The 12311-nt window shown below is 34.6% G+C and overlaps 1 protein-coding gene across 4 annotated transcripts in view; it reads right to left on the bottom strand.

Moving 5' to 3' along the window:
* Positions 1-12311, bottom strand: part of LRRC69 (leucine rich repeat containing 69) — a 138159-nt gene that overhangs the window by 104043 nt on the left and 21805 nt on the right. For all 4 annotated transcript variants that reach the window (XR_465202.2, XM_007488087.2, XM_007488086.2 and 1 more), the window contains 2 exons: positions 9293-9365; positions 6185-6380 (listed from right to left, as the gene is read on the bottom strand). Coding sequence is in view for 3 of the 4 variants with exons in the window: in XM_007488087.2 (XP_007488149.2) it covers positions 6185-6380; positions 9293-9365 (269 nt within the window). In the remaining variant the exon portion in view is untranslated. The remainder of the gene's footprint in view (positions 1-6184; positions 6381-9292; positions 9366-12311) is intronic.

Consider the following 12311-nt stretch of genomic DNA (forward strand, 5'->3'; position numbering starts at 1 on the left):
AAAGAACTATAGGAGTAGAAACCCAAAATAAAAACATATGACTTACCACTTATCACATATATAGGTATATGGTTCGGGGTTTTGGATTTAAAAGATTGCTCTCTAGCCAAAATGAATACTATGGAAACAGGTATCAAGTGATAACAGTTGTACAACCCAGTGGAATTGCTTGTTCGCTCTGGAAAGAAGGAGGGAATATCAAAGGGAAAGAAAATGAATCATGTAAATGTGGAAACTTATTTTTTAAAATAAATTTACATTTTTATAGATAAACAAATAAATAAAATGTCTCCAATGTTGTTTCATAAATTATCTACAACATCTCAGTAACTATGACTGCCAGTTTTTTTTTCAGTACCCAAAAGGCACTATGCCTGAGCCAATGACTTCTATATAGAGAGAGCAATAAAGTACTCTCTAATCATATGATTTATTTTAGTTTTCAATTTTTTTAGCCATTTTGTTCTTTTTTTGCTAGGATGAAAATCAGTCTCTTTGACATAGAAAGCAGAATCAAAATAAGAGTTGAGTAGTTCTTCCTTCTATAATTCATTACTATCATCTCATTCATTCTTAGCAATATGCCTATGGGAAAGTTATTTCAAAGGCTGGATGGTAAGCGACCAATGGCCTGATTTTCTAAAAGGGAAATTAGCTAAAAAGGCACTCAACCTCAAAATTTTGACAATGTGTTCATAAATAAGTCAAATGAGGAAGAAAAGAGAAAGTGCATATGATAGTCTATCAAGGATTCAGATTTTAAAAAGATATTTACAAGACATGGAAACTAGGATAAGTAACTATACATAAGAAACTGGGTAAGTTTCCTAAAGGCAATGTCAAGGAAGTTAAAGCTAATTATGACCTGTGGTTTGCAAAACAAAGCCTCTTAAAAGTGATTTAATAGTTAGATAGGCAATAAGAAGGTCAATGAAAAGAGATAGGTCCCCTGATTGTGGTGAGTGAACAAAGAATAAATGAGAGAAAAGACAGAATTACTCAGTACTTGTTTTTCTCATTTTCTCTCCCAATGAGGATGATCTCAAGACTTAAAAAGATTTTTTGAAATGTTAAAATGTAAAGTAGAATTGAAGAACTTAATAAAATTGTTAAAATCACTAGGTCATTAACTTTAGCTACTAGTTATCAAATGAAGATTATTTGCCTATATACCAATGGACTAGCACACTGTAAAATATTATAGTAATATTACAGATAAAGGGTTTCCTGCTCTAATAATTTTGTTATTGTTTTTATCTCTGCTATTGTAATTTGAAATACCTTTATCTCATCCTGGAGAGCTTAAGGCTTTATGACATGATTTAATACCTCAGATATACCCGTGGCTTATTTTTCCCTTTCTACTAAATATTCTATTCTTTCACTGTAATTTATAATACAAGGGGATACTTATATACAAGTGCTTAGAATTCTCTAGAAGCCCTCAGACTTCCCTTGTTAAATATATTCTTAGCCAGTAAGGAGACTTCCATGTCAGGCCACAGTCCCCCTAGCAATTGCTTGGTAAATTATCAGATCTGTTTTTCTAATGGATTTGATTCCCAAACAATGCAAAATGACAGTTTACTGGCTTTGATGATAGCAAATAGGAAAAATGTTAAGTTCCTACAGACAAGCAAATGTTCTATATTTATTTTTTAATGAGAAGAGAATAGTTTAAATTCTATTCTATAAAATTTGAAATAAATTCCAGGCAAAATATCTTAGTCTGATTATTAAAGGATTAATTTGTGAGAACTTAAGAGACAACTAGGTGCAATGGATAGAAAACTGAGCCTGGATTTAGGAGGACTCATCTTCCCAAGTTCAAATCTGGCTTCAGACTCTCATTAGCTCTGTGACCCAGGCAAGTCCCTTCACCCTGTTTGCCTCTGTTTCCTCATCTATAAAATGAACTGGAGAAGGAAATGACAAATCATATCAGTATCTGTGCCAAGAAAATCTTTTGTCTTCTTTTTGATAACTATCTTATCTGTGGAGCTAACTGAAAAGTCAAACTGCCTATTTGCCACTCTTGTTCAATGCTCTGAGGTCTCTGTCATGAGTGATTCCTCAACAATGTTTAACTTATTTAAGGTGGGCTTCCAATTTTTTTTTTCTGTAGATAGAATGATGTAACCTATTTAGCTATTTTTAATAGATTATTAGTGCAGTCTGGCTATGCTCCAGTATCAACAAAAGCAAACAGACCCTAATCCACAAACAGATTTTTAATGATCTAATTAAGCTTATCCAGCTTGTTTCTCCTTGCTCCCAAACTTCAAATATCTTCTGCAAATCCTTAGGTACTAGACTCAATGTGACCACAGGGGAAATGAGTGGAAAGGGGGAAAAAAGGATTCAAATATTTGACACACACAGTAATCACAAGGCACAAAAATATATGCAAAGACTCAAAGATATAAAAGCAAGCCAAATCCAATTCAAAACTAAAATTCCAAGTATCTGAATCACTTAAAGTTTGTTTCACTTTGCCATTGACCTCTAGATATCTTTCTGTATTTCCCTGACTTCTAGGTTCTGTCCTCACTTATAGACTCAGAGAAAACCTAGTCACTTTAAGTAGACACAAAAGAGTCCAGAATGAAATTTATACTGCAAATTGAGATTGTTTTCACCACTTCACTTTGGATAATTCACCCCTCAAGAAACTATCACTAAAATTTTAGTCATTTTGGTATCAAATGGTGGTGAAGTGCCATGAGCCTGTGTTTAGAGAGGTATATGCTTTGCCTGAGACTCAGGGCAATTATCCAAGATAGTCCTAAAGACTCATGAGGAAAAGTGACATCTGCCTTCAGAGAAAGAACTGATGGAGTATGAATGCAGATCGAAGCATACTGCATTTCATTTTCTTTCTAAGTTTTGTTTTTGTTGTTTAACTTTTATTCCACAAAATGAACAATATTGAAAAATGTTTTACGTAATTGCACATGTAAAATCTGTATCAGATTGTTAAAGCAAAGAAAGGAGGAAGAGAATTTGGATTTCAACATTTTTAAAGGTAATTGTTTTTATAAGAATTGGGGAAAAATAAATAGGAAAAAAAAAAGCAAATTCATCATCCAAATTTCCATAGACATCTAACCATAAATTGTACACATCTTTTTACTCAAAGTAAGAGATCCAAATGGACCTATCAATTCCTCATTATGTATGTTCCTTTCCTCACCTGTGAGATGGGGACTAACTAGTATACATTTCAATCCACAGATGCTTATCCATTCTGTGCAGCTTTGTCAAGGTTCTTTCACAAAGCATAGTACCTAGTGTATAGTAAGCCCTTAATGCTTGTTATCTGACCAACAAACTTAGTGTTTTAAGGTTTATTAAGTACTTTTCTCAAAATGCTGTGAGTTGAATAATATAAGTAGTAACATCCTCAGATTACAGGTTAGGAACATCAAAAAGGTTGTGAAATAATAATAATATTGACCCTTTTTTAACACTTTCTCATTTAGTAGCAATTCCATGGCAGAAGGATGATTAGAGTTGGGCAAATGAGGTTAAATAACTTTCCCAGGATCACAGAGTGTGGAAGAGGCATGAAGGAAGAGAGAATTTCATGCATGCAAGACAGAAAGCTGGGGACATCATCTGTCAATCAAGGTGAACATTCCAAATAGAATGTTCCCAGGAAAGTCAGTTGGAGCCTGGCCAGGAGATGAACTGAGAGACTTCCTTGGCTTCTGACCAAGGGGGAAGATTTCCTTGGTTTCTAATCAAGGGAGAGACTGGCTTTTTTCTGACCTAGGACGAGGCTTTGGTGTGGCTGATGTTGGTGATTGATCATTATATACTGTACTGATTAGAAGAAGACAGAAGAAAATCAATTGTCCTTCATATCTCCTTGACAGACTTGTATCACAGCTGTGACAGGACTGACATTTTTGAAAATCCTCCTAACCCTCCTTATAGACTAGGGACAATCCTATCCCTCTCACCTCATCTACCATCCTGTCCTATCTTCCCCAATAAACCTCCATACTTGAGAAAGAGAACAAGAGTATCTTCTCTAAACCTCACGATGCACCTTTGAGTTACATAGAAAGGTGCCTGACTAACAGGGGGGAGGGGAAGGGAGGCAGGAGGGAGTGGGTGGAAACCTGGGAGGTGAAGGGTGGTGGGTAGGAAATATCTTGATCTATTAGCCATCAGTAGTGATCAATAGGCAACCCCAGAGTATCCCCTCCAGTAGTATCTATCTCTCAGAAGTATCTCTATCTCCATTGCAACTAGGCACCCACAGGTTTCCCCTAGTATCTCTCTAGTCAAGCCAGAGTATCTCAGTTATTAAAACCAGAAATATCTCCTCAGTATCTTTCTAATACAATAGCTAGGAAGTATGTGTGGATAGATTTTAGGTTATTGTGAAGATTAAATGAGATAATAGTTGAAAAGCACATAATAAATTATATGTAAATATTAGCTATTTTATTATATATCTATGTACACATACATGCACATGCACACATGTTTCCTGATTGAAAGTCTTAAAAGAAAATTAAATTATGATAATAAACTTTTTTTTAAATCCTGATCTGTCTTAGAATCAATACTGTTTATTGATTCCAAAGCAATAAAAGCAAGACAATGGAGGTTAAGTGATTTGCCCAGAGTCACATAGGAAGTATTTGAGGCCAAATTTGAACCCAGAACACTCCATCTCTAGGCTTGGCTCTCAATCCATTGAGCCACCTTGCTGCTCCTCAATTAACAAGATTAATCAGTTAATGTGAATCTAAATTTTCCATTGTGTGTTAGGCACCAGAAATAGACTGGCCAAAATAAAGAAGTCTTTGTTGTCAAGGAGTACTTTTTACCCAGAGATATAACATAAACATAAAGTACATAAATATACATATGTAAAATAGAGACAGCATGCATGTAAAGTATAGTTTATGTATGTACATATTATACATGTAAATTAGAGGCAAGATAAATTTTTTGTAAGGGAGAACCCAAGGGGCTGGGTGGGAGGGTATTAAGAAAGGATTCACATAGAAGATTCTACTTGATCAAAGCTCTGATGATGGTCAATCTAAAAGGCAGAGATGTGGAAGAAGCTCAGAGGAACAACTAGTACCAGCATTAGGAGACTGGAGATGGAGTGAGGAAGATAAGACAACCAGTTTAGCTGGACCACAGAGTGCAGGACAACAATCAATACTTAATAAGTTTGGAAAGGTAAGCGAGGCTCAGATTGTAAAGAATTTATTGAGCAAGGGGACATGATCCTGACAGTTTAGGAAAATCACTTGGCAGCTTTGTAGAGGATGGATTGAAGAGGAAGGAGATTTCAAATAGAAGAGCCAGATTATTATAATAGTATTAGCAATGAGAGTCTGAACTCTCATCTCATCTGAACTTTCACCTGACACTAGCCACCTGTGAAAGGAGAGGGCAAATTTGAAAGAAAACATGGTCATAGGAACAAGATTTAGAAAACCGATTGTACACATAGGATGACAGAAAATAAAGAGCCAAGAATAAAACCAAAATTACAAACCTGGGTGACTGGTAGTATGGAGAAAAATGAAATGAATAATTAAAAATAAAGTCATTTAAAGCATCTATTGTGTTTTTGGTCAATCCATTGTCAAAATGCAAATTTCTTCCATTTTGGATTAGGTATCATAATTTTTATATTTCAATTTATTTTCTACACAGCTCAGATAATTACAGAGTCACATTCTATATATAGCTGCAAAAACTGGTACACTGGGCTCTCTGACTTTTTATACAGATGAGCCTGTATAGTGAGAGTAACATAATGCTGCTGATACACTAATTTTTTTTATTGTGGATTCAATGATTGACCACAGTACCTAATCAGTAGAACAATGGATAATTTTTATCACTCAGTGGAGCTGGAGTCAAGAAAACCCAAATTCATAGCTAACATCAGACAATTACTATCTGGGATTGCTGAGGAAAGTCATTTATTTTTTCAGCCTCAGTTTCCTCACCCACAAAATAGAGATAATAATAATAGCACTGACTTACCTCTTAGGGTTGTTATGAAGATAATTCTTGCAAAGCACTTTGAAAACCTTAAAGGGCTATATAAATGCTATCTATTATCATGAAATCAAGTGAAAGCTATTTTTCTAGGTTTTTATCTTACCAAAGGAGGAAAACTTGACTTTGATATTTTGCTTACTATTGGGAATTCTTTAATGCAGTTTCTTGCCAAAGACAGTCTACTGAGATTTTTCATATCTTTAAATTCTTCAGGGATGGAAACAATTTGATTGTAGTTTAGTTGAATTTCATAAAGAAAAGTCAGGGAACAAAGTTCCTTAGGAATACCAATTAGCCGATTGTGGTTTAAACTCAAGTATTTAAGATTCTTTAATCTAAAAATTAAAGTACAAGAATGAAAATTTGCACTGAAATATGTTCTACTAACACTACTTATAGAAAACCACATATTGGTTGATTTGTTTAGTTTTAAAAAATTTCCCATTAACAAGTATTTTTTTTCTTCTTCCTATACCCCTCCCACTAGAGAAAATAAAGTAAATTCAATTTACAAATATTTGCTTAGTTTTTTGTTAGAATTCACTTGCTTTATACTTCTTTTGAACCTATTAAATCAAATTTTCACACCTATTAAATGTGCCTTATTCAGTTTATATAATAGGAGTTCTTAGAATTGAGATAAGCTTGAGTGATAAAAAATTATATTTTATATCAATATAATTACTTGCCTTTGTAATCTTATGCATTGTATCTAAAAACACAATTTTGTGAGTCTCTAAGCTTTAGCAAACCACAAAAGAGATCCATGACACAAAAAGTTTAAGAACTTTTGGTTCTTGAGATGAATAGCATTGGGGAGGAGCTAGGTGGCTCAGTAGATAGAAAGCCAGGTTTGGAGAATGGAGGTTCTGGGTTCAAATTTAGTCTCAGATGCTTCCTAGTTGTATGATCCTGGGCATGTCTCTTAACCCTTGCCTCTGCCTTGGAAATGATACTATTTGTTCTAAGATAAAAGGTAAGGTTAATTTTTTTAAGTTGATATTATTTCTAGAATATAATGCATTTATACTTTTAATAATTGGGTCTCTCTTTTAAAAGTCCTCTTCTGATGTTCCATTGTGACAGAGTAGCTAACTTTTAAAAGGTCCAATTGACCTAGAAAAGTTATGGGTTTGATCTGGCAATAGATTTTATACAAAGGAGGACCAGGCTAGCTTAGTGTGTAATAGATCATCAAAAAACTTTGGCCGCCATGTAATGAAGGGTTTTGACTGTGCATTACATGAAGTCATTGTAATCCATTTTAATGGAGGTGGTATATGAATAAATCATAGGTATCCAAGTACACTTGCATTGTTATATTGAAAAATGTTATTAAAATTTCAGAAAACTTTAATGAGAAAAAATAATATTGATATTTTTATCTCTCTTAAGAAGGCAAAATCATGACTGACATTCAGGAGTCCTGGGGTTCTAATCTTTGTTCTTCTATTATCTTTAAAATGTAAAGTAGAGATTGATTCATTTGTAGTATTTTGTGTTCTCAGAAACTAACACAGTCCCTGAAACATGATGGATACTTAATAAATACTTGTCCAGTGATTGGTTGCTGTAAGACGGTGCTTGGCCATAGGTTAGTTACCTGTAAAATGAGACTAACGTTAGATGACCTTACTGTCCTTTTTAATTTTAGCAGTCTTTGAGTCTATTATCCTACTTTATATTTACTCATTTGGGGAAAGAATTTTTTTTATTCTTTCAAGGCACTGATCACTGCCTAGAGCCAAAAGCCATGTGTTTTTGGCAGTAGTAGTATCCATGATTCATAGAAGCAGAACATTGTATTAAAGTGGAATGATTTGCTGAGGATGCTAAAGATGTATGTCCTGCGAGACTTTAAAATAAAATAAAAATGGATTTTTAAAAGCAAATTACTTATTGCATGGCCCAGATGTACACTTGTAATTCTGATATTTCATATCAATAAAAGGGGAGAGGGGGCATTCTGAAATACTGTTGTAGTAGCATTTTGGAGGCAAATGAAACCTTGCAGTGGTGGCATATTTGAAGTCACACCATATAGCTCTAGGACAATTTTAAAATAAAAAGGTACTCACAACTTTCTGAATCTATACATTATCCCTTTTCAGTGCCATTTTTTCCTAATCTAAGTCAGGTAATAATAATAACAACAGTAGCACTTATAAGGCACTTTTAGTTTTGCAAAGTACTTTCCAAATCTCATCTCCTTTTATCATCACAACAACTCCAGGAGGGTAAACAGCTAAGTCTAGCATTTTGAACTTTATTTCACAACTAGTTCAGCAGCTCCCTATTTATTACTTCTGGAATAAAATAATTTTTTTGACTAAAATGTAATTTTCCCTCTTCCTCCCTTGCCCCCAAGGGGGAAAAAAAACCTAGTTCAGAAGAACAAAATATATGGAGAAGAGGCATAAGCAAGCTATTTGAATGGATTAAGTGTACTACAGAATGCCCTGGTCTGTTTGACTGTTCATAGTTTCTTCTACTCTTAAAAAAAAATGTGGTTGTTCTTACTTGGCAATACATCTGTTTCTATTCAGAAAGCAATAAAAAGAATCTCCAAAGTAAACCCCAAACAAGGCTTTCTCTCCATCTGTCAGTGAGAAAGTCCAAGAGGGAGCTTTGCCTTCAGAAGGAGGAATCTTTCAGCTCGTTTTGAGAAAGATGATGTAGCAGCAGCCTGACTTGAACACATGTACAAAATAAGAGAAACAGAGTCTTCTTTATTAAGATAATAACAAAATGTGGGAATTAAAAAAAATAATGTTCTCGCTTTTGAAACCTGTGTCTTAATGTTCTGTTTTCTAACAAACCCAATACCTTATTAATTTATATGTTAATCATGGGAGGGAACTTGACAGTTGGTTGGTTGTTGTCTTTTATACTCAAAGAGAACCATACTGACATCAGTATTGGAGTCAGTATACAGTGTGTCCAACTGTGGCTGATCAAACCGATACTGACTTGGAATAATAAACTTACCTGGAACAACTTAGCGTTGTCATCATCAGATTAGACCCAGTCAACATAGACCTGGGAATTTCAGTTGTCCAATTTTGCCATGAAGTCGTATTGCTTCTCATTGCTCTGAAACTTCTAAATAATCATTTTCATAAGACTAATAACATCTCAATTCTTCAGATCTTTGTATGTGTATGTAACCCACAAGCATTAGCTGCAACAGAATATTGGATAGAGGGAGAGTGAGGAAGGACAGCAATTGTTATATAAACAAAATTACCTGTTTATTTCTGGAGGAAGCTTTAGAAGAAGATTATTATTCATATTCAAAAAGTTCAAATTCACTAAGCCAGCTGGTGAAAAAAAAAAGAGATTCTTTAGCCACTTAGGGAGACAATTTATCATTTTCTACAGGCTTAATGTAGTAATCAGGTTTGTCCTTTTATTTTTCTTCCTCCTTCTGATGTACAGAACTAGTTGTAGTGAACTTCTTAAATATCAGCCTCCTATTATCCCTTTTCTGGCACTTTGGATAACAAAATAACCAGTAAATATATGCTAGCTTATAAGTTATATAACTCTTCATAACAAGTAACCTGTCAATGAGCTTCATTGTTAATATATGTTCAATCAGTTTGAATGAGTTGTGTTATTTACACTAATGAGAGAACATCAGAGCAGATTATACAAAAGAATAAAAAATAATTAACATTTGATTTGGTTCTTTTGAACATATACTTGAATATGGCTATGTCTGATATTCTGAGAATTAACATTTTTTTTAACCCTTACCATCTATCTTAGAATCAATACTGTGTATTGGTTCCAAGGCAGAAGAGCCATAAGGGCTAAACAATTGGACTTAAGTGACTTGCCCAGGGTCATACAACTAAGTGTCTAAGAACAAATTTGAACCCAAGACCTCTCATCTCTAGGCCTGGTTCTCAGTACACTGAGCCACCCAGCTGCCCCCTTGAAATTAACTTTTAATAGAATAATGAAGTCCTACAATGAAAATCATCCTCAGTTTTAGAGTGGAAAATCTCCATATTTGTATTTACAAAACTTCAAGGGTTTTACTGGGAACAGAGCCAAGAGCCCATCCAGTTGAGACCTGTCTTCCTTCGGGGACCCCAAAATGCCTCCACTGAGACTCTTCAACAACAGATATAGCACTTTTTAAGAAGGATTTAGTTTGGACTCTTTCTGGGCAGAGCCAACCAGATCCTTTCCTTGGGAATTCTCTCTCCCTTACCTTGTTCCTTGAACAGAACTTTAGGAATTAGTTAACTTTAAGAATAAGATTAAAAAGCAGTTGACAAAAGGAGAGGTCAGGGCACAAAAAAAAGCCTTTGACCTCCAGAGTTTGAAAGCCAATCTGCAAGGGGGGGGTGACTTTTAGGGCTCCCTTTCACCCTCTTTCCTTTTTCCCCTCATACCTTTGTCATCACCTGCCCCAAATAACCTCAATAAAACATTTGGAAATATTTAGATTTTGGATTAGGGTTTGTCTTAGGGATCAAGCAAAGGGAATTAAGATCTCACAAGGAGGGAGTTGATTCCACCCCCTGTGATTCAGTATCTCTGACCAAGGAAGCTATCACTCTTTCCTTGACAGTTGGTCTTTTCAAAACCCTTGGGGGCTGGCTGTTAATGCCCCCTTGGGAGGTGGAAATGACAAGGGGTCATGTTGTCTCATAGAGATAGCTCTGACCTCAGGGGCCTTAACTCCTCTGAGGGAGGTACAGTGCCACCTCGCTGAAATCCTTCTCCAGTCCCCTGTCCTCTTTCTCAAGTCAGCATCTCTTGAAGTCAATCCTTTCCAAGGAGACAGGACCTGGCTTACCTCTCCCCATAAGTAACAGAGGAGGAAACCAATCCCTTCACTTTCCTTTCCCCTCTCTCCCTCCTTCCTTTTATCTCCATTACAGAACCAATTCAAAGTTAAAATAACAAAATTAAAAATTCCAATTTATTAGCTAAAATATTAAATATTTTTGTAGACCCCAAGTGAGTGGCAAGTACAGAAAATGTAAGATCCCCCTATGAGCATTGTTTATTGATTCAGAAAAACTAGATAGTAGCAACTAGATGTCATATTGGATAGAGGACTGGAACTGGAGTCAAGAAGTCTCTCACCTTCCTGAATTCAAATCCATCCTCAGACACTTACTAGCTATATGATCCTGGGAAAGTCATTTAATGTGTTTGTCTCAGTTTCCCAATTTTTAAAATAGAGATAATAAAGCACCTACCTCCCAAGGTTGCTGTGAGGATCAATTGAGATAGTATTTGTAAAGTGTTTAGCACATACTAGACCCTATGTAAATGTTATCTATTATCCTTATTATCGTTTGTTTGTTTTTTTAGCATCAGCTAAATCAAAAGAGTTTTCTCAGGTTCAGCTTAAATAAAGGAGTTGGAGAGGCAGATCTATCATGTATCCAAGGAGAACAAGAAATGCCATTTTTTGGAACATTAGTCATCTTAAACTGCAGAATTCATTATAAGTATTTGCAAAAGGACCTCCTTGAAAAGAATTTCAGCTTATGCACCAACATCTATTGAAGAGGGTGAAGAAGTAGAGAAGTGAAAAGAAATTCTATTAAAATAATGATAAGACCATGCAAATGCTTTGATATTTAATAATATATTGAATGATATTCATTAACATTAGATATTCAATAACACCATGGCAAAGGTAGGAACAGAATTCAAGGATGGTGGAAAATATAATGCAAAATATAAATAATGTGAGAGGCCAAAGTTTATAAACTATAAGCTACATAAAATATGTGTACTTGCCAATTTCCCCAATATAATGTAAACTACTTGAAGCCAAAGACTTTTTCATTTTTGTCTTTGTATATTTACAGTGTCTGATACTTGGTAAATGCTGATTGGTTGCTATCATAAATATTTTCTTCTAGAAAAGAATCAGTTGCTAAACATAGTAAGCATTGAAAAGCATCACAAAAGACCAAATTTGATCATATTTAATAAACAATGCATCTTTACCGATGTGGAATTCATTCCTGAATTAGCTGTCTAAATGTAATTAGAACATTGGCTTGTTAGAGCCATGAATAAAATGAATTTTAATTTAATTTAACTTAAATTAAAACTAAGCTAAAAGACTAAAAATAAAAAGGGAACAATGTACAATTAAAACAATTAGTCTGTCTTATTTAAACATATAGTTGATTTCAACAAATAAGATATAAATTCAAGAAAGGACATTGACACCAAATACAATTGCTTCATCTAGAAATGTAAGTAATGAAAATCAATTGTCATAG

The sequence above is a fragment of the Monodelphis domestica genome, chromosome 3, assembly GCF_027887165.1.
Source record: "Monodelphis domestica isolate mMonDom1 chromosome 3, mMonDom1.pri, whole genome shotgun sequence".
NCBI classification, from domain to species: Eukaryota; Metazoa; Chordata; class Mammalia; order Didelphimorphia; family Didelphidae; genus Monodelphis; species Monodelphis domestica.